The sequence below is a fragment of the Odocoileus virginianus genome, unplaced genomic scaffold (genome assembly GCF_023699985.2).
Source record: "Odocoileus virginianus isolate 20LAN1187 ecotype Illinois unplaced genomic scaffold, Ovbor_1.2 Unplaced_Scaffold_4, whole genome shotgun sequence".
NCBI classification, from domain to species: domain Eukaryota; kingdom Metazoa; phylum Chordata; class Mammalia; order Artiodactyla; family Cervidae; genus Odocoileus; species Odocoileus virginianus.
In genome coordinates, this window is record NW_027224266.1 from 2,052,296 (window position 1) to 2,076,433 (window position 24,138).

Genomic DNA, 24,138 nt, shown 5'->3' on the forward strand with positions numbered 1-24,138 from the left:
AACTCAATGGACACTAATGTGAGCAAACTCTTGAACATAGATACTGGAATGCAAAAGTAGGAAGTCAAGAGATACTTGCCTGGAGTAACAGGCAAGTTTGGCCTTGGGGTACAAAATGAAGCAGGGCAAAGGCTAACAGTTTTGCAAAGAAAATGCACTGGTCATAGCAAACACTCTCCCAACAACACAAGAGAAGACTCTACACATGGACATCACCAGATGGTCAACACCGAAATCAGATTGATTATATTCTTTGCAGCCGAAGATGGAGAAGCTCTATACAGCCAGCAAAAACAAGACCGGGAACTGACTGTGGCTCAGATCATGAACTCCTTATTGCCAAATTCAGACTTAAATTGAAGAAAGTAGGGGAAACCACTAGATCAGGTATGACCTAAATCAAATCCCTTACGATTATACAGTGGAAGTGACAAACAGATTCAAGGGATTAGATCTGACAGACAGAGTGCCTGAAGAACTATGAAAAAAAAAAAGGCAAAATGGTTGTCTGAGGAGGCCTTACAAATAGCTGAGAAAAGAAGAGAAGCAAAAGGCAAAGGAGAAAAGGAAAGATATACCCATTTGAATGCAGAGTTCCAAAGAATAGCAAGGAGAGATAAGAAAGCCTTCCTCAGTGATCAATGCAAAGAAATAGAGGAAAACAATAGAATGGGAAAGACTAGAGATCTCTTCAAGAAAATTAGAGATATCAAGGGAACATTCTTGCAAAGAAGGGCACAATAAAGGACAAAAATGGATATGTTGTAATGGTGTCTTATTTTGCCTTAGCCATGTGGTATAGAAACCCAATCGTTCAAACTTGTCTTAAATGACTGTTTTGCATATAGCAGTAAACCCCAAGGGTGCAACGCCTTTCAGCATGTCTCCAAGTTAGGAAGGTGTTAATAAGATTTTTTTTTGCAGTAGTTCCTTCTAATCAGCCTCTGTCAACAGAGGATCTTTCGAGAATGTATTTATATGCTCTACTTATAATTAAAAGCTTGTCCTTAATCTTAGTAAAATTTTGACTCACCTCATCTACTCCAAATGTGAATAACTTGACAATCTAGGTCATGCAGGGAAACACCCTTTAGCAGTGGTTAGGCTATCACTTCATATAAGGTCTAGATCATTCTTTTTTGACATAGCAGTGCCATAAATAGCATTCTTTGACCTCAGCAACCTATCTTCCTAAGGTTTTCCCCTCTGCCACATAGTTCACATTAAAGATTTAAAGTAGATCTTCTTAGTAAAATGGAAGATCTAGTGAAGTAAAGCATTTTATCCGGTTGTATAATAGAATATTTAGCTTGTACCTCATGTTTGTTGTTGTTTAGTTGCTAAGTCATGTCCAATTCTTTTGCAACCCCATGGACTGTAGCCATCCAGGCTCCTGTTAGATTTCACAGGCAAGAATACAAGAATGAATTGCCATTTCCTTCTCCAAGGGATATTTCCAAGCCAGGGATCAAACTCAGGTCTCAGCATTGACAGGTGGATTCTTTACCACTGAGCCACCTGGGAAGCCCTGCACCTCATATACTTAGATGTTAAAATAAAATTATTTTAGTGACTTAATTCAATTTAGTATCTATGGAACAACCACAATGTCTTGAATATGCACTCTCCTAGGTGTGGGAAAAACAAAGATTTTAAAAATCAAACAGTCAGTAAGTTTGCCATCAAATAGGAGAGAAAAGCATCCACATGTAACATTACAGTATATTAAGTCTTCTAAAAGATGGAGCATGTTAAGTTTCACGAAAGTAGTTAAGAGGTCTTGATTATTTCTACCTTGTGAAATTAGACAAGAGGTCACAGAGGATGTGACTTAAGCTTAATGAGTAATATTTCACCAGGAGGAAAAGAAAAGTGGTTCTATTCTTTGTGGTTAAAAATAAATAGCATCAGAAAGGGTAGAAATGAAGAAAAATGACAATTAAGAAAATACAGCATATAATATGGAAGAGTAGAGATGAGACAAAAATTGTGCAAGAACTAAATTATAAGTCTTGGTAATCCATGCCCAGAAGTTTGGTTTGTATCCCAAAAAAAGCATGATGGAGAGCATTTGGAGATCTCAGTAGGAAAGTGCTTGTAATCAGACCTGTTTCAGAAAGGTCGCTCTCCTGTGTAGAAGTACAGAAGATGTATTGGTGTGAGAGCATACAAGTGATTGGGAGACCAGTTAGGAAACTGAACAGTCCAAATGAGAGCTATTTCATCCCCTCTACAAATGTGGAAGCAAGTAGTTATCTGTTCGAAGGAAGATCCATAGGACTTGAAGAATCTAATGGAAACTTGGAGCATCTCAATGGGGAATTGGAAATTGAACTAACCAGGCACTAATAAGAGATCTGCCAAGTGGTCCTTAATGATGAAAAGTCAGAATACCCAAATTTAGAATGGTGCCACTCAGCATGGACATATAATGTCTTCTAGCAATGCCCAGTGGCTAGGTAGGAATAAGAAAGCAGAAGTTGAATATTTGAAAGTGTATGATTAGTACCTATCCAAGACGGTAAGGAGATTGAGGATTCTAGTTAGAGTGGTTCACGCTGGATGAGGAAGTGAATGCAGGAGGGAGCTGTGTTCTTAATTAGCTCAAAGATTAGACATAGTAGAAGAAGTAGGAGAGGAAGCTGTAATCATGGAGAGCTATATAATACATCAGAGGTGATATGGTTCACCATAATGGCAAGCTGAAATATGTGATGCTTTTGGGTTTGACAGTAAGAATCCCACACAGAGGGCACTGATTGCAAAGTAACTCTTCAATATCCCTCTTTTATGTTTGTAGCTTAAAGAAAAAAATTAATTTTGGACATTTAGCCACATTACTGTGTAAAGTAAGCTGTCTAGAGGCAAGTGGGAGACACACATTGATAAGGGAAGTAAAAATCCCATTTGTATTAATATGATCAATTATATATTTCAATTGTTTAATGAAATATATTTAATGAGCGAAACTTGAACTGTAAGGAAGTAGAAATTGAAGATGTTCTAACTTGCTACCTCCATTCTAAGTAAATCTTAATTCATTTCAGTCAGGTTTACAACATCTTTAATGGTCAGTCTTTGAGTAACATTATCAAAGATATTCTGAATAAAATAACTGAATTATGTGTACTTGTCCTTTTACTTTCACTATTGTCTTAGGAAAACTCTCTTCATCTTTCCTATGGACTATACCTGTCTGTTGAATGAAAGACATTTCAGTGATTTAACTTTTCTGTAAAGGTATGCTGCATAGTCTGGACTTGAAATGCAATCTGTAAAGCTAGGAATGTCCATAAATCTGAATTTTCATTCTTCTCTCTGTAGAGAGAAGAGATATTTTTCCACATGGAAAAAATACTGTAATGGAGTTGCCTTCCCTAAGGTAAAACCAACACATTTATAACAGGATGCATTTTGTTTAAATCTTGTATGTTTGTTGAACACATTATCTTATCACAAATAATAGACTTTTAATGAGTGCTAACTGTTCTAAGGTTCTTGCATAATATATAACCCATTTAAGCATCACAACGATCCTGGGAGATAAATACTGTTAATACCCTCATCCTCTAGATGAGGAAACTGATTTAATAGCATGATCCAGGACTCCTTGGTAGTTAATAGCACATCTGAGATTCAATCTAAAACTTTCTGACAGCAGAATGAATGCTCACAACCATATATTGCCCCTCAGATCTGTCATTTTAATTCAGGTTAAAATTTAGCAAGATGTTTCCTTTATTTGTATGTATATTAGACCCATATAAAAGAAACTAAAATGTTTAAATTTTAATATAGCAAGTCAGTATCACCATTAATACGCTCTTTCAAAAGAATAAAGCAAAGCCCTGCACACCACTTGGCTCTTTATTACTAAAAATTGTAATTAGTGCGCTTTCCAATTTTAACTAATCAGTATCCAAAAATCATGTACCTTGATGTGTATAAATAGTGAAACAATTCCCCCAGTTAAGTCAAAACTCCTAGTATTTTAAACTTTGACATGATTCCTTTCATAGCTAATTTGTATCAAGTTAGTATTGGTATATTAAAAAAAGAATTACTTCCGAAGAATTGTGTTGAGACCAATTTGAAAAGTATTTCATGTGGTGGACAAAGTTACTTCAGTTTTCCCTTCCAAGTTCTGCTTTATTCATCTTCTTTAAAATAATCCAAATCTTTCTGCCCTTTTTTTTTTTTTTGTATCAGCTAAAGGATCTTTTTGTTTATTTTTTTAATCTTTTGATTGGTACAAGGGATAGAGAAGCAACAGATTTAGAAGTAAAATGGGAAGATGCCACTCATGTTTCCAGCTCGTACCCACAGGTACCAAATCTGATGGACTATAGATGACTATGTTTTCTTTCATGATAAAATGTATCTCCGTATCACCTCTTACAAACCTGAAAAGCTGACTCATGTGCCCTGAAAGGCCCTGTTAGAGAGTACAACATTCACACTTTCATGTGTTTCCAACTTCAGATTTCTCACTTGTACTTTATAGTTGGTAGTATGAAAAATTCATTACCAAAGTGAACTCCAGTGAAATTCTCTATTTTCCACATCTTCTTTTGAGATATTGCATTTTAAAAAAGCACCTTATAAAGTAAAAAGTAGAACACACATGTTAGTATCATGATTAATTTGCCTTCAGAATGTTTACACGAAATTGAAGAAGAGTAAAAGTTGTTCAGGACCATTTCTTAAGATTTTTTAAAATGTTCCTTGAAAAAAAAAAGATGTGTTAGTCACTCAGTCATGTCCGACTCTTTGCAATCCCATGGACTGTAGCCTGCCAGTCTCCTCTGTCCATGAAATTCTCCAGGCAAGAATAGCCATTCCCTTCTCCAGGATATCTTCCCAACCCAGGGATTGAACCCAGGTCTCCTGCATTGCAGGAATTAGATTATATGAATTTTGTAAGAACAACAATGCCACTATTAAACTTCTTAACCCAATTTAAGAAAACCAAATTCAGAATTAGTGAATAAATTGTTACTTTTAACCTATATGCTCTGGCGTTTGGTTTGATGTTTTAGTAGTAAACGATGTGGATATAAACCTGCCTTTCTTAGCAGATTGCCATGGTAACTCCCGAAGTAAGGTACCATTTCACTGGAGCTTCAGGCTTTGGCGAAGCTAAATACAGAAGCTGCATTTGATTTCAGCTTGTCTGTTTCTATGGGGAGCAATGTACCACAGTTCTTTCCACTCCTCAGGCTGACTTTCTCATCACCATGGAGACCAGATCTGCCCACACAACTAAGATCTGAAACCATTCCTAGTATGGCTAAAACTAAGGCCTTGGTTCTCAAGGCCTTCTGTAATTAAAGTATTGTTTTGTTAAAGAAGAGTTCCTGTTTCTGCTTTTGAAGTATTTATTGATTTTCTACAAAGAGAAAACAGACTTTCTAGTGCTGTGCTGAAGATTTACAATAAGGAGAAAGAAAATGTCATCATGACATTTTCCTTGGTCAAGTTTTGGTTTTGTGTACATTTATGATGTATACTCCACTTAGTCAATTAGTATGAAGTAATGTTTCCTTTCAAATTATGTGGCAGTTTTCCTAAATGGTAGTATACATACTTAATGTACTGTTCATAGTAGTCTTAAAGTGCTGCTTTTTAATTTCGGTTTTGGGTTGTCTAACTTTGTTCTAAATCTATTATTGGTGTCTTTTGGATTAGTTCTGCACTTGCTCACAATAAAATCAGTATGAGAAGACATTCTAGAACCTTGATCATAACTATACATGGGTTTAACAAGAAAGGATTGGTGTAACGTATCACTGTAAATCCAGTTTTAGAATATCTGGATAGAGCAGATCAACTAGCTATAAAAGATCATATACACCAGTACAACTTATTATAATGTGTTCTCTTTTTAAATTTTATTTTATTATAGTAAGAATGTATTCTTTTATATATATGTTAATATCACAAATATAAATGTTAATATCACTAAAAGGGCCAAAGTTCTGTAGAGTTCTTTGGTGATCACATTTGATACATGCATGCTCACCGCTTCAGTCATATCCGACTCTTTGCAACCCCATGGACTGTAGCCCACCAGGCTCCTCTGTCCATGGGATTCTCCAGGCAAGAATACTGGAGTGGGTTGCCATGCCCTCCTCCAGGGGACCTTCCCAACCCAGGGATTGAATCTGTGTCTCCTGCATTGCAAGCAGATTCTTTACCCACTGAGCCACCTGGGAAGCCCCTCACATTTAATAGGGAGATACTAATTACACCCTAGCTGCTATCAGTATCTCCTCACCCTCCCTCACAAATGGCGCCAGTCAGAAGAGATAGTAAGGAAGTCTTACATGGAATTTGAGAATTCCAAAGTCTCCCCTTGATTTGCACATCCTTACAAATTCACATATCTAGTTTGATGGTTGTGGTTTTTTTTCACCTTAGAGAAGACAGCTTGGCCCTTGTTTAATATAAATATGCTAAATAGGAATTACAAAAAAGTCTGGCTTCAATTAAATATGAAATTGTCTTTAATTTTTAAAAGATATGCATAAGCTAGTACCATAAAGTTGCTGTAAGTTAACTAATTTACAAATGGAAACCAAATTTGTTAATATAATTGGATTTCTTGTTTTCACTAGCAGGAAGTTAGTGATTCATTGCTATATTTGAATACACATTAAGTTGTACAATATGGAGAATCTTCTGACATTTCAAACGTTTGAATTTTGCAAAACAAGCTCCCACCCTAATGAACTCCTTGTATGATTCTAGTTTTCTATAATTACATTTGAAAATGTGAAGTTCAACATGTGATGATAAATGTTAAACACAGATATAGCTGGAAACCTTTTGCAATAGCTGTAAAGTCATTTGTATTTTTCCATAAGAACATTGAGAGTCAGCATATCTCTAAGGCTTTAGTAAAACTTACTTTTTTTGAAAGGGCAATGTTCTACAATTTTGTCAGGGGTGGAAAAAATGAAACATATATAATAGGATATTTTATTTAAAATATGTTCTTAGATTCCATAGTTTTCTATCCCAAAAGTAAAATGAGTTCGTTGGTTCAAAATGTATTAACTAATTTCAAAACAACTAAGACCAAGTATAAATATTCATTATTCTAACCTCTGAGTTTTTTGCTAAGATGAATGTTCATGCTAATTTGTTTACATCCATGCTATTTTTCTAATAGACATGATTTTATTGAGGTTTTTACCACAATAATTTTCATTCTTATCATGTACACATTTTAAATACCTGAAAATGTAATAATTTAAATGTCATGATATGCAGATAATTCTAACAATGGGGATTTATGAGAATAGTCTCTGATGTAATTATTATATATTGAAAAATAAGAGAGAATCTGAAATTATTATTGATTAGGGTGAGAGATTAGATTTATAACTGGCTTGAGGTAAGAAGAACATGAATTCTGATAAGTAACTGTTCAGATAAAATTTTAGACTATTACAAACGCCTTTTGAGTTTTCTTTTTACTTTTTTTGTCACTTGCTTTGCTGGGAAAGGTATTTTTGGTTGTCTTTATTGCTAAGAAATTCAGTTGGTGGAGCCCCCAAAGTGGCTCCTTCTTGCCAAAGTTGCTAATGAGCAAATGATCCCAAATGTCAGGCTAGTATGCCAAGGAGGTTAGTAATAAGGTATTAACTTTTAAAAGTTATTGAAGGGGGAAATCAGTATTGCAAATTTTTGGTAATATAAGTTCAGCTGGGAAAAGTAAGCAGAAGTCCATTTCAAGCTTCTATAATCATAAACAGTGTTATAGCATGAGAGGAAGTAATGTCTTTAAATTTTTAGCATAATAATCACTCCTTTTATTACTATTCCCAACCTACACACAAGCATCCATTATGGTACTCTTGTTGAAGAGAATTTATTATTTCACTCACTTCTATAGATCAGTCCCTCTATTTTTCCCCTCCTTTAATCTGGATGGTATCATGATACTGGAGCTAATACTGAATGATATTTTTTTTTAAGTAATCTCACTAAAATCAGTATGGCCATACTTTGAGGGTAGTGTATGACTCTAGTTAGGGAATAGTGCGGAACTATAAAGCAGAAGTTCGCTGAGATCTATGTTACTGTTTATTTGAAAAAAATATATACGTTGTCTTTATTTTAGATAAAATTTTCAAGAATTAAGAAGTTATGCCATTGTCTACTTTTAGTCTACCTTAGTAGCAAGCTGGGCAATAAAAGCACAGTTTGTATCAGCTCAAAATTTACTGATCCTAGATCGTGTTTGCTGATCAGCAACTTAGAAGAGGACTTAAGGCAAAGTCGTTTGTTTACTTTGAGTAAGTTCTGATGGACTCAACATATGAAATGTGTCTTTACAACTCCAAGCCCTCCAGGTAGAGATACCTTTACCTGTTTATTCCATCAGAATGTCCAGTTTGTAGAATTCAAGTCAAGTGCAATTAGGCCAATGAAATAGTTTGAGTCATGGAAGTATAATCAGTGTTCTGAAGACTTTTTTACTATCCAGTCTCATAAGTGATTCAAGGTTCAGATAACTTTTTTTGAGTGCTTATCAGCTAGGATAGAGAATATCCTAATAGGGTTGGAAGGACCAAAGAGTAATCTGTTGAAATGAATAGTCAAGAAAATGACTGAAATGTAGCTAGTCCCAACTTTCCTTTTCATTTTGGCAGACTAGACATAGTCACAGATGAAGTGTTCTGTCACATAGGATATACCTGTTCACCCCATTGGCAGTTCTCATCACTGGGTTGCAGTTCACACTGATTATCATCCAGGCTGAATATCATCTATTGAATTTCATCCTTTTATTATTGGGTTGGCCAGAAAGTTCGTTTAGGGTTTTCTGTAAGCTCTTACAGAAGTCCATAAGAACAAACTTTTTAGCCAACTCAATATAACCATGTAAGGTGGTGTTAGAGGTTGAAAGTTTTCATAAATTAAAAATATACATCATTCATCTCTGCATTATTGAAGAGTAAAAAAAGTCTTTAGCTCTCTTACCTCTTTTGGAAATGATAATTTTAAAGAGATTACTTTAAAATAATTAATTATAAAATAGATTGCAAGAGCCAATAAACTGCCATCTATCCATGTTGCTGAAAGTTATCTCAAAATAACTTTGTGAAATACATTAACTTCTTAGTATAAATATTTTAAAATATATATGACAGGATAGAATGGCTTAAGGCTTGATTTAAATGTTTTATTGAGAAAGAAAGAAACATTTCCTCTGCTCTGTTAGGTTATTTACCTGGAGCCTGTGAATTAAACTAACAAATGACAGTTTAACTGGAGAAAAGATATATAAATTTTATTGTGTTAATTTAATTTTTATGTCCATGGAGGCCTTCAAAGGAAAGAAATGAAGACCCAAAGTAGCACTTAGACCCTAGGTCTATATACCATTTTAACAAAGCATGGTAAATTACAGAGAAGTGACAAAAACACAGAAAGGGGGGTTGGGTTTCTAAAATGGTAAATTTTGGAAAAGTTTATATATGGGGAAATTAACAGAAGATAATGGTTATTTTAGTAAGATTTGTTTGTGCAGACCCATCTTGATGCCAACTTTCTGTCTTCAGTGTTGAGCATTGTTCTCCTGGTATGCAAGAGGAGAGGAGGAACAGTTTCAGAGTGGGAAACATACATCCTGCTTTATGGCAGTTAGAGGGATGGCCAAATATCTTTCTGCGTCTACTGCTTCTTAATTACCTTCAGCTCAAAATAATCCTTAGACCAGAGTGGTATATTTTGAGGTGGCATATTATGATCCCTTTCAAGTTTTTTTTTTAAGGTTTTTTTGTTGTTGCTGTTTATTTTTCATTGAAGTGTAGTTGATGTACAATATTATATGTTACAGATGTACAGTATAGTGATTCACAATTTTTAAAGGTTATATACTCCATTTATAGTTATTATAAAATATTGGCTATATTCCCTGTGTTGTACAATATATCCTTGTAGCTTATTTATTTTATACATAGTAGTTTGTACCTCTTAATCCCCTACCCCTATCTTGCCCCTTCTCCTTCTCTCTCCCCACTGGTAATCACTAGTTTGTTCTCTATGTCTGTGACTATATTTCTTTTTTGTTACATTCACTAGTTCTTGTATTTTTTGGATTGCACATATAAATGACATTTTATAGTATTTGTCATACTCTGTCTGACTTATTTGACTTAGCATAATGCCTCCAAGTCCATTAATTCCATTATATGCCACATCTTCATATCCATTCATCTGTTGATGGATACTTAGGTTGCTTCCATATCTTGGCATTGTAAATAATGCTGCTATGAACACTGGGGTACATGTATCTTTTTGAATTAGTATTTTTGGTTTTCTTTGGATAGATAGCCAGGAGTGGAATTGCTGGGTCATATAGTAGTTCTAATTTTAGTTTTTGAGAAACTACCATACTGTTTTCCATAGTGGCTGTGTCAATTTACATTCCCAACAGTGTACAAAACCTCCCTTTTCTCCACATTCTCACCAACATTTGTTATTTGTGTTCTTTATGATGATAGCCATTCTATCAGGTGTGAGGTGATATTTTATTGTGGTGTTGATTTGTATGTCCCTGGCGGTTAGCAGTGTTGAGCATCTTTTCATGTGCCTGTTGGCCATCTGCATGTCCTCTTTGGAGAAATGTCTGTTCAGATATTCTGCCCATTTTTCACTCAGTTTGTTTGTTTGATGTTGACTTGTATGAGCTGCTTATGTATTTTGGATATTAACACCTTATTAGTTAAACCCTTTGCAAATATTGGTCTAGCCAAAAAGTTCGTTGTTTTTTTCAGTAACCACATATGAAAAACTGGAATGAACCAATCCAATATTTTCTCCCATTCAGTAAGTTCTTTTCATTTTGTCAATGATTTCATTTGCTATGCAAATACTTTTAAGTTTAATTAGATCCCATTTCTTTATTTTTGCTTTTGTTTCCTTTGCTTTACTGATCTCCAAAAAATTGCTCTTATTAATGTCTAAGAGTGTTCTGCCTGTGTTTTCTTTGGAGTTTTTTGGATTCCCGTCTTATATTCGGGTCTTTAACCCACCTTGAGTTTATTTTTGTATATGGTGTTAGAGAATGTTTTAATTTCATTCTTTTACATTTAGCTGTCCAGTTTTCCCAGCACCGCTTATTGAAGAGACTATATTTTCTCCATTATATATTCTTGATTCCTTTGGATAATAAACCATAGGTGTGTGGGTTTATTTCTGGGCTCTCTGTTCTGTTCCAGTCCCCTTCAGTTTTCAAGTCTATTGTAAGCACCAGAACTCAGCTGTTTTATGTCATATATATATGTGTATATACATACATACATTAATATTTTAGTGATCTTTAAATTTGCCCTAAAATTTATTATTTTCTATGTATTCCAAATATACTAATCAATTTAAATTAATATATTCATATATTATACATTGTTAGGATAATTTTATAATTACATTATAGTCATATAATTCTGTATATATGTATATATATATTTATACTAATAAAGTAGACCTTTATTTTACTGATAATCCTTAATTATAAAATTATAAGACAGAAATGGGGAAGGGGTTGTACAGCTATGCCATGAACTCTTTGAGGTCAGACTGTTGTCTTTGTATATTTACCCCTAACATTTGATGTAGTATATATACACATAGGCACCCATTAAATCCTTATTGAACAATGCATGTCTATAAAAATGAATTCCTCCCATTTTCTGTTTTAAAATCTGAAAGATGACATTTGGAATGACAATATAATGTGGCCGAATTCCATAGTACATTTTTCTAATATATCTATAGGCTCTTCATTGACTATAAACTCAGGGTAAATTGAATTAACATAATAAATACTTCTGTGACTATTAAATATAAAAGACCTTTTCAGTTGTTGCTAATATATAAGCTTCATTTAAAGGATACTTTAGGTATACCTTTATTTCAGGTAGTGGTTTTAATGCAAACAGGAAATGTAGTATGTGGTATACCCATAAGTCCTAAATGTACTTTAAGGTCATAGTATAGCGGTAAGTAGTCTAAGATGAGATACCACTTCTGTGTATAATTCACTGTCTCTTGTGAATTATACACAGAGAATGGAACTGTTGGAGTAACATTCTAATCTGGAAACAGTATTTCCTTATCTGTTTTGCTTGTGGCTAGGTTCATCAAATATTTTTATTTTACCTGAAATTTCTAATTAAAGATATCCATAAGTATTAGATGTATAAGCACAAACTATATTACTTTTTGCTATTTATCACTTTATTTTGAAAAAGAATACTTCATCATTCATAAAATAAGACTTTCTAATTCCTCCCCCATGGTATTAAAAATAAGCAAACAAAATCTTTTTAAATCTGATATTCTGTCTATTTGAGCTTCATCTTTACAAAGAAATAGACCCTCAAAATTTGAACAGCTACTGATACTCAAGCCACAAATAAGTCTCTCTCTTGGTTTGAACATTCTGAATCAAGGTTTCAGCTCACTTTTTCCAAGACTTTCACTGAGAAAAATTATCACTGACTATCAACTCATGGTGTTAGATATTCCTGTTTTACAAAAAGAAAAACTTAAATGTGAACATATACATTTAGAAGAAGAGAGAGATCCTGATAATCGTGATAAATCAGATCTTGTTCAAAAGCACACAGCAGTCCGTACTCTCCCAGGAGCTCCACATGTGTTACTATTGATAGGCTTGGATGTCTGCCTTGTTATCTGCAAGCAGCTTAAGACCAGTTGTCAGGGGCTTTGCCCTTAAATTTGCCCTCAGTCTCACCGATAATGGAAGTGAGTATATGGAACCAGTTTTCTCTATAACTCAGAAGTAAAAATCTTTGAAAATGCTGTTCTAGCTTAAGCACTTCTTATTTCCATTTGTATGTATTTCCTTCTGTTTCATTCATTAAGGAAAAGATTTATTTTTTACCTATTTTGTATTCAAACTGAATCATTCTCTTGCAAATGTTTGTACCTCTATCCTGATTACATTTCTTAAAGTTACACTTCTAGAAATTCTATTTCTGCTTATAATTTGAGTGGAAAGAGTTTTAAATTCATAAAACAACAAGGGAAAGAAATATTCTTCTCACCATATCCTACATAGATTCAGTCTGTAAAGAGCTGGCATGAGAAGTGGATCCACACTGGAATAAGTCATCCTATACACAACATGGCATTACATCTGGGTACACCATTCACATCTCAAGGGGTTTAGTAACAGGGAAACAGGATCTTTCTCTTTCTACCCACCTGGGCTGATGGCCTCACAGTCAAAGTTTCAATAATGAATGGAAGCTCAATAATTATTTAAGTAATATGCCAAACAGAAACATTACTGATTTTCTTGGGCTAGCATAGATATATTGCTTTTGTTTCAAAATGTACTTGATTAAAAGCTTGTTAAATAGTGAAGTATATTTTAAGGGCAGGAAGTAGGGAATGGAATGTTTTTTATAGTTGGGATATTGACCAAAAGAAAAAACAATCAAGAGCCATACAATTTAAGTTTTTGTTTTTGTTTTTTTAGAAACATGCAATTTCCGCTTGTCCTTTGAAAAAAAATAAACAGGCATAAAATTTTGTTGTTGTTTAGTCCCTAAGTTGTGTCCGACTCTTTTGCAACCCCGTGGACTGTAGCCCACCAGGCTCCTTTGTCCATAGGATTTGAGTAGGTGTAAAGTTGTCAGTTTGGAGATGTCAGAAATGGCAGTCCGCCCCAGTATTCTTGCCTGGAGAATCCCATAGACAGAGGAGCCTGGCGGGCTACAGTCCACGGGGTCGCACAGAGTCGGACACAACTGAGCGACTAAGCACAGCACAGAAAGAGGCAGAGAGAGAATGCCTGATGAAAATACAAAGGGAGAGGGAAAAGAGTATTGAGACCCAGAAAGGGACTTGCAAAAAGTTGAAGACACATAGACATGAGTTTCGCAGAAGTTAGGCTCTCAGAGGACAGTATCTTTATGAAATACGTTTTTGTATTTTAGAGGTTTCATGTAGATTAGCCATATACCAGCCCATTGTATCTGACCCTTCTCGTCTGCCAATGCTGTTCATACTTGAGATTCAGAATGCACACACCAAGACATAGATTCAGCAGGCTTGAGTCTGGAAATATCTGTTTATTTGTTCTGTTTGCCTCAAAAATAAAGAGGAGCTATTTAACGCTTACCTAAAAGTACATCTTTAAAGAATTTATTCAAGCAGTATACCACAGTCTCTTTCATTTTGCCATATTCTCAGTAGACCAGGATATTTCCATCAGATTTCTTGGCAAAAACCTTGATATTATTTGAGTTACATAATACAATGTTATATTGGTGACAGGACTGAAAATAAAACTCTGTGTGATGTGTCCAACTACAAAGCTTGTGACTTAAAAACTCCTTATATGTGTAGTACAAAAGTTGGCATCACTCCAACCAGCCCTCCCCACAGTGTAGCCCATCACAGTGTGACTGGCCTAGTGCTCAAGGTCTCAGACTGCAGTGGGCAACAGGAATCACCTGGGTTGCATGCTTAAAATGCAGATTCCGGAGTTCCATACCCAGAAATTTTGATTGAGTAGAGTAAGGGCAGGGCCCAGTAATCTGTATTTAACAAACAAACCTCTACCCTGAGATTTGGTAACCTCACCACTACTAGTTGAAGAGACACCTTGCCAAAGAGTTACCTTCTCTTATGTTAGTATATACAGACTTGGAAATAGCTGTGCATGCTAAGTCGCTTCAGTCATATCCGACCCTTTGCGACCCTATGGACTGTAGACTGCTGGGCTCCTCTGTCCACAGGATTTTCCAGGCAAGAATACTGGAGTGGGTTGCCATTTCCTCCTCCAGGGGATCTTCCCCACCCAGGGATCAAACCCACATCTCCTGTGTCTCCTGCATTGCAGGCGGATTCTTTACCGCTGAGCCACCTGGGAAGCCCTGGAAATAGCTGTAGCCACTTTGAAATAGTGATCCACCCCCCCACCATCCTGCACGTTGGCAAGGCCTCAACTGAGGAGGTATTTCCAGTCTCTTGAAGTAGAATTTCCCAATCCTATATAAATGGTGTCTTAAATGTAACTAAGATGTGACTTGATTACCAAGGCTCTAGTTCAGATTTAGTATGGGTTGAGTTCACTAGAAATTAAACCATTCATGTAAGTTGTCTTTGAGGGGAAAATATTTGAGTTGCATAAATAAATTAGAAACTATTTAAATTTAAGGATGACCTTGTGCCAAGCATTAGATTGCCTCTGACTTAACCGTTTGAAGTTCCATGACCTTATGAAACAGAGTGGTAGAATCCAGAGTTAGCAATACAGTGTTATAATTTTCTTAAAAAAAAAAATAAGGTGTTGTCTTCTCTTTCATTTGACCTACCTATGAAGATTACTTAGTTTCCAGCCCCTTTTCTGCAAAAGAAGGTTATGATATGAGAAACAAAAATTAGATCTGCTGATTTCTGAAGCATACTGCATCCTATTTTCTAAATACTGTCCTGTGGGCAACACACTCCCTTCCCATTTTATAAAGGAGCTAGTAGTGAACAACATACTGTCTCTGTTCCCTCTCCCAGTTTGTTCCTTTTTCTTGATATAACTCAAAAGGTACTAAAGGATGTAGCAAACAAAGATCTGCCCTAGGTTAGAAAGAAAAAAAACACTGGTGCCTGGTGGCAATATTTGAACTCCTCAAAATCCAAAATAAAATGAACTAAAAGAGACTACAGTTTATTTTTAGCCCACTTGTTCTGAGTTTTCCAAGTCATTCAGAAACTTTAGTCTCTTCTAGTTTCTTAATTCCTAAGAATGTGGCTTGTGCTCGGGTGTCAAGTCACCCTTTCATCACGTTGACCGTGTGAGAGCTTTTCACCTCTGCTCACTTTGTATTGGTCCACATTCGACCACTTCCTTGGAGTCACACTAGCTGGGCTTTTCTGTCTCACCACTCAGCACGTGGTAGCATGTGAATCAGGCTAGTTAGATAGAAGGTAGACCAGAAAACTTTTCCTCATACTTCTTGACTGGATGAATTTGAGGAAAGATCTTGTATAGAACTACAGTTTATTTTCTTAGAAGACTAATCATTTTACATGTGTGTGGAGAATACTTTTAACATAAACTTTCTGATTAAAATTACAGATATGCATGTACAAGTATAGAGGTGAGAAAAGATATATCTGTGCTGTGTATTATTTTGTATACATAAGATTGGCAATTCGAGATAACCAAGCTTAAAATAAAGTCCCATTTTCGGCCAAGTAGACTTGCATGCCAACACAAAGACATTATGGTATTAAAACCATATGCAATTCTAGCCATATTTTTCTCTTCATGGGTATTGCATGATGGTATTTCTAATACGAATACTAATATGCTTTGGAAATAATGGCACTCGCAGGTCTTTCATCATATTGTATCACTGCTTTATCATATTAGGCTAATACACTGCGAGAGTTGGTAGAACCTCTCCATGCCAAATCGGATCCACTTCTGTTGGCACTCAACCCATTGGACTCACAGATTGATAAGCTAATGTTTAGAGAATTTAGATCGGAGAGAGTCGGCACGACGCAGACTTAACATCAACCTCTTGCAAGCAACTAAAATGGCCTCGTCCTTGCTGTTTATAACAGAAAACAGACTTTTAAAAGCTTAGATCATCAAGTGTTTTGGATTGGGGGCCTCCCTAAAGGGATACTAAGAGGGGCAGGCCACTCTTAAGAAGAATGCAAGCTTTCTTCACTGGGACTAGCATAAGATCAAAGCCAATCAATCAAGATGGAGCACAGTGACAGAAAACTGCTGTTTCTGTGGGTGAACAGAGGCAAAGGGTACTGACTGGGGAAGGGCTCAGTTGTGTTCTCCTGTCACAGGAAAGGAGAGGGATCAGCTCCAATAACTAGAAACCCTGGCTGTTCAATGGACTCTTCAGTGGCCTCTTGAAGGCAAAGCAGAGAAAGCAAATTCTGTGTGTTAAGTGTATTTTGCATTTTTAAAACTTGACGTGCTGTATTGTACTACATTAAGTGTAATCTATTAAGGCAAGGTATCTACAACCTGCTCTGAAACTTACTATGTTTATTCTATTATAAAGTGTATTCAGGTGCAACACAGAGACTGCTTTCAGTGGCACTAATGAAGAAAATGCCACATGCCAGGCTTTAGTAGATTCCTCAGCTAAAATCCTAACTTTCTCCTTACTTCTTGGCACTTGTATACAAATGGTGTTGCCTCATAGGACAGGCATGAGCTATTCTTTTCTGTAAAATTTTCCAAATCTATAGGCTGTGGTTTTCACTTTGGAAAAAGTATTTTGTCTGGTTGTCTTTCAAAATAGTTTCAGATATTATTTAATACTATGTAACTGGGTCCCTTATGGCTCAATATTGCTTATTTTTCTTCTGTAGTGGATGTGAAATTTCCTTTATTTAGTTGGATAAGATACTCTGTAATAATTTCAATGCTAATTAATGGATATTTCATACTGTGCAATGAACAGATAATTTAACATTGTATTTGGAAATGTTTTTTTTCTTCCTGTCGCCGCAGTGTGTGGTATTGCATAATGTGAATACTTGTAAAAATATAAATTACATAAAAATAAAAATATGACCAATTGGTATAAGATCTTTTTAGATAGCTAAATAATTTGCTAAGTATGCTTGATAGTAAATATCTTTCTAAAGAGGAGTAATCTATGCTTCTTTCTCACAAATGGAATTTGTGTTGTGAATAAAATCACATTGATATGCCTTACAGTTGCCTCTGTGCTCTAACCATTTTAATGTGTTTTTTTAAGTATATATAAAAATGATGGTTCTGATATGTAGAAATGCATCAAAAAGTATTATGTTGGTTTTAAATATTCGTGGGATTGTCTTGAGTCATTTTCCCTGTTTAAGTCATAGTAAAATTTTATGATATAAAGAATTTTAGTTTTTTCTCATTAAGGAATATGATGACTCCACATTAATTTTCTTTTAGCTCTGTTTTTAAACTGTATCCTTTATGAATTCCTGCCTAAGAACCAGGTACCTTGACCTCCATGTCTTTATATAAATTTTCTAAATTCGCTGAGTAAATATAGAATCTGTTATTTATGTTTGCAATTCTCCTTCAAAGAACCTTCCCTTTGGGTCAATAAATCAATGCCAAGGACACCAAGATTTTGCCATCTGAACTATTTGTCATAAAAACTACCCTAATACCCTGAAAATGCAACCACTTTCATAGTTGTGGCATTAAACCACATAATTCGGCAGAAATTACCTTCTTTGAGAATGAAATGTAGAATAAGCTTCAGCTCTGTCTGTGGTGTCACCTCTTTATGGAAGGCAGCTTTACTTTTGTGCAGAAGGGATTGACAAACACTGATATGGCTGTACTTAATTTTGGTGAAGCACAAGGTCATTCGTACAGGGATGGGTTTCACATATTCCTTAAAAATACACTTAGCAATATTGGTGAACTCACTCAAGCTGTCCTTTCAAAAAAAAAGACTTTTTTTTTTTCTCCTCAGTTTTTTTCATCAGACAAATTATTGTTATTTTGCCTAAAATAAAACAAACCAATTAATTCTAATTATGAGAAGGGTAGTTGATTACAGAGTAACAAGTAAAAGCCAAGTTTTAAAAGCATATGCTTTATAACAAACTGTTCTCCCCCCAGTTTTACAAGGCATAGCTAGTTGACTTATATAAAAACATGAATTAAAAGAACTAATCTTTCATTATAAAACAATTCAGATTATAGTGTAAACTCCTGAATGCATTATCATCTTTAGCAAAAAACCTACAGACATTGAACCTATCTCCATTAAACCCATTAAAACTTTGGCACCTTACATATAAATAAGTTGTTCATTATGGCGCACTGGTAAATTAGTATTCACAGAAAACAGTCCTGTGTCTCAATGCAAATGCTAATTGCCTTTCATGGCAAGAATAGTGCACCACATACTTGATGCCATTCGCCTGGAAGCCTTAGAGCACTCCGCGACCGTACAAGAACGAATACCTCTCACATTTGACTGGTGACTAATGCTACTATGTCCAGCCTTCTCCCCCACTTGTGACTTAGCCTTTTCCAGCTTTCTATGCTCATTATCCAGTTGTGTTGTGGAAGGAACAACTGTTTCCACGAGGACATCATTGTCCAATTTTAAAAGAGCACAGTTCCCTTCCAAAACATGTACAAGAACTGATTATTCATTGCTGACTTGATTCTTTACGAGCCTAGTTGGTATACTCGTTTTGTTTTGTTTTGTTTTGTTTTCATTTTTTACTCTCCTTCCACACTGTCATTGCAGAGGCAGGGAAACAGTGAGGACACCAGAAACATTTTAGGTCGCCACACATGTACTCTGCTCTTAATTTTCACCAAAGGAACATGAACGACATTACACAAGAGACTGGCATAAAAATTACTCAGACTGATACGGAGTCCTCTTTGGAGTACTTAGTGTCTAAAGTGAAGAAAATCATCGCTCAGTTTAAACATTGGGTTCATCAGACACCATGTCCTGTAGAAGATTGGGAAATGCAAAGAGAGCAAGGCATATGCACTCAGGGAAAGTCACAGTCTAGGTCTCTAAAGAAGGTACACATGGAGAGAGGTACAGGACGAATAAACACTGGGATTTCTCCTCAGGTTTCATATCTCATTTTCTCAAATATCTCTTCTGTGTCTGTCTTATTATATCTATTAATATAGAGTAATACATATATTGAATATTTATCAACAAAAGTGTTTTAACTGAAAAGGGTATACAATCGAAAAAGTTTAAAAACCACTGGGCATGAATGTAAGGAAATACGTCAAGCATCCTGCAGTGTTTGAAGAATGCATTATCATCTGCTAATAAGCCTTTTCAAGAAAGTTCCAACAAACTGTTATTTTCTCTTGGCTAATCTTTTCATTGAGCTTTTCTTTATCACTGCCTGGAGGTCATATGCAACCTGAAGGAGCCAGACACAACTATACTGATGCTCAGTGCATTTCTTAGAGTCACAGTGTTTCATGGTGTAGCTAGAGTATAAACAAAATGATAAAGAGGATCTTCTTCTAGCCCTGCCACTATGACACAGCCAGAAACGAGTCCTCCCTTGACTCAGAGTACAAGTTATCCATAACTTCATTGGGATCCTCAAATCTATCAATGAAATTTTATATAGGAAAGAGAACTTTATATGTTCTCTTCACTTTAATAAAATTGACATAGAAAAGTGTGTTACATGTGATAAATGTAAATGTGATTTGAGGGCGAATCTACTCCTGCATAGACCCAGAATTTCTGAATCAATTTGCTACAAATTTAAATTTCATTGTATCAGGGATACACTTCCTCTTGAGGAATCACAGAAGGTTCCTCTATATGTTCTGTGGTTTGCATGTGGTTTTCTACACTTTACCAACTTTCAGAAACCATCCATTCAAATTCGGAAAGAGCTGGGCTTGGGGCCAGTGTTCCCATGACTGAACTGGCATATTGAAAAGTCAATCAGGAAGCAGACCTCACCAAGTGCTTGCCTCCTCTTCCAAAGCAAGCCTCTTCTAGGAGAAGAAAAGCAAGGGTTTAAAAGAGAAACCAGAAGAGAAGGAGACAAAGAAGAAGAGGGCAAAAAGAAGAAGTAAAGGTGCTTTCACATTTTCAGTTGCAGCGGTAGCCCCAATTGAGTTAATTGGTATTCATCTAAGAAAAAAAAATCAAGGAAACCAGTTTGAAAATTATAAAAGAAAATAAAGGTCTGGTTTTGTCTTGAATGTTGAGTTCTGTGTTGTTTTGACTGTTGAGCACAGTGAATCAGATTTCTAATGTGACTCCGGCCCTCACCCCCTTCCTCTGAAAATAAAGGGTCTCTTTGTCTAGTCTTAAAATGTTTAGTAATTGGTGGCATTTTGTAGGAGCCTGGCATTTCAATCCTTCATCTTCCTCACCCCACTACTGTGTCTTGTGTCGCATATGTGTATGGTGTGTAGGGGTAGGGGAAGGAGGCCTGACTTATCTTTAATATCTCTATTCCATTCGTAGCTCGGAAATGTTTCTGTGTTCTGTCTCCTTGTGATTCCCTGTTCGTGTGTGCTGCCCAGAGATAAATCCATGCTTGATTCTCCTTACAGCTGTCAAACCAGATTCTTTGTAGAATTATATGTTGTACTTTGGTTGAACGCTTTCCTCCTCCCCCCTCCCTTAACGGCAAGAAGAAGGAAAAAAAGCTTTCAGTGTTAAGTCATGTTTGTCATTTTTTATATTAAATCTTTACCATTCTTGAAATAAAACTACATTGAAATTTTATTTTATAATCCAGCATGTGACTCAATATTCCACAAACTTTAAGAATTGAGGAGAAAGAAAACTGGGTAAGAATGTTTTTTCAGCAAAATATATACTCCTTACAGTGTTAGGTAATATGGAAGAAGGTTATCTTAAAAATTTACTATGTGGAAATATTTCTGCCTCCCTTAAATCCTAAAACTATTATTTGAATTCATTTTTTCTTTACCTTCCTTTAAGAACTGAAAAACGAATAATACATAAGGCTATATGAAACCTAGACTACTATAATTCACATCTGTTAGCACTCTGATTTCTCCCCCCCCCCCTGCTTTATGAAATTCTTCTGGTTTAAGATGCAGTCTTGCCTTGAGGCAAAAATAATGATAACTACTAAATAATTCCTCAGGGTTCTTTTCTGGCCTATGATTTTATGAAATGGAATTATGCTTTTCAAATGTATCCTTGTTTTTACAACTCCATTTAGTTTTACACTGAATGACCTTCTGATTTTGTGCCTTCCTGGCTCCAAACCGTTCTGTTTAAAATTCCTTATCTCACTTCAACCTAAGGCAGTTAGTTCCTCTTTTTACAGTCCTCTGTACCCCCAACCCAGCCCCTCAGAATCCTCTAGGTGGTGCAGACATTGAAGGATGAGGCAACAGAAAATGAAAAAACTGTTGTTTAAAGGGTTTTCTTGTTTTGTACTTTTAGATTATAGTTCTAACTTAGATATATGACTAGGAAGTTAAAGTTTGTTATAGAGGAATAGTGGTAGCAGGTGCTGATAACAGGACTTTCTAATGAAAGAACTCCATAATCATACTTACCAATAGTTGCTAACCTTAGCAGGAAAGTAAAAAATGAATATGAAACTTAAATGCAGTCACTTTTTCATCCTAAAGGTTATCCCTTCAAGTTAAGGTACTATGTTTGTGGGCTTTGGGGGAAGTTTTAGGTACACTCTAAAAAAATTGTTTTTAAATGCTGCATTTTAAGCATCTCGCAAATTCATTAACACCTCCTGTTTAATACACAGTTCAAATGGTTCCTGACAAAACTGGCAGTCTAGAATTCTTATTAAAATCATGAATTCTGGAGCCAGACTGCTCAGTTGGAATTCCAACTCCACCACTTAGTAAATGTGACCTTGAGCAAGGTACTTCCCTGCTATAAAATGAAAATCAAATAGATCTACTCCTGGTACTGCTATGAGGATTAAATGAGATCATGAATGTTAAGCATCTACCCTAGTGCCTGACACATATAAATGTTTACATTATTACCAATTAGGGTGTCTTTTTATTTTTTTTTTTAACTATGTCAGAAAGCCTAAAATATTCACATGGACCATGGTGGAATGAATGATATTCCATATTTGCTTTTTGGGCCAATGTAATTAGCATTCCTCAAATAGGACTCTTTGGCTCTCTATTAAAGGAAATGTGATATAACCCTAATCCTATCTGCCAATCCAAGCAAAATCCAAGTTAATCTTTGTTTATCATTGAGAAAAATACATCAGTAGTCAGACAATTCAAGAATAATAGGGTAGTTTGATGTGCTCAAATAGATTCAAGATGCTTTCCTGAACCAGATCTTTTTTTTTTTTTCTTTCTCAAAAATGTTTAATTGGAGTGTTTTCTTCCTTGGTCTTTCAAATGTTAAGTAGCTTCCTTCAATACTTGCCAGATTTTTACTTACATTTGCATATAAACATTCCCACATGTCATTCTAATTAAAGCATTATCATTGATGATAATTTATGATCATTTACTATATTTACAGTGTGGCAGGCATTACTATGGCAGTCACATGAAACCTAATAATCCTCTACAGCATACTTTTGGAAGATTTTTACAATCATATATACTCCAGCGAATGCCATTCCATCTTATGAATTCTAGAAAAATGTAAAAATTAGTTCATTCAGTATTGCTAAACCAGGAGAGCTCTGTTACTTAGCACATCTATGCTTATCAGTATAATGATAAGGGATATTCATTACTGTTTTAAAATGTTAAATTATGTTCAGAATTGTTTCTGTGTTGTGTACCTTTTGTACTGTAATTCTTTGAATTTAATGGACTCAAGATATGTACAATGATTTGCTATTTATTAAGAGAGTATTTTGTTAAAGCATCCTATTAATTGATTATTCTAAAACAATTGGCTGCCTGTAGCTAGTCTTACCCAATATAACTAGCAACTGTGGGTTTGATGGGTTGTTTTTCTTTTTTTAATGTAATAGTGTTTTCCCAATCATTCATTATTCCGTTTCTCAGATATTTTTTGTTTGTTTGTTTAGTAGATTTTTGGAGTGTCAAATCACTGTATTACACTGGATTCATATTTCTCTCTCTCTCTTTTTTTTTTTTTTTTGGACATTGCAGGTGAAAGTAGGGAAGAAAAGTTAGGAGACTCTTTGCAAGACTTATACAGGGCATTGGAGCAAGCCAGTCTGTCGCCTCTGGGAGAACATCGCATTTCAACCAAGATGGAATACAAACTATCATTTATAAAGAGATGTAATGATCCTGTGATGAATGAAAAACTACACAGGCTGAGAATTCTCAAAAGCACTTTAAAGGTAAGATATGAAATGGAAGGAGACATTCGTTTTAAGAGATTCATTCCTGAACTCAAAATCGATTATCAGATACTCTAAGGGACAAAATACAAAATGGGAGGGGGATAAATAGAATGAATGTAATAAGTGTATTTGGCCCAAAGGAAATAATCTTAACTTTATATTAACATCTCAGAGCATGCACAGACTGCATGTTATGTGATTTAGTTCTAAGAGAAAACAGGATGTAATTAATTTTTTTTTTGTCCAAAAATGCAGGGCTAGTGTTATTCCTCAGTCTTTTGTTTT

At 35.3% G+C, this 24,138-nt stretch overlaps 1 protein-coding gene across 5 annotated transcripts in view; it reads left to right on the top strand.

The window, feature by feature from the left end:
- Nucleotides 1-24,138, top strand: part of CNKSR2 (connector enhancer of kinase suppressor of Ras 2) — a 270,849-nt gene that overhangs the window by 242,968 nt on the left and 3,743 nt on the right. For 4 of the 5 annotated variants that reach the window (XM_070462393.1, XM_070462394.1, XM_070462395.1 and 1 more), the window contains one exon: nucleotides 23,654-23,850. In XM_070462393.1, the coding sequence (XP_070318494.1) occupies nucleotides 23,654-23,850 (197 nt within the window). Of the gene's footprint in view, nucleotides 1-16,423; nucleotides 17,746-23,653; nucleotides 23,851-24,138 lie in introns of those variants that run through there. The other variant, XM_070462397.1, reaches the window with a different exon arrangement.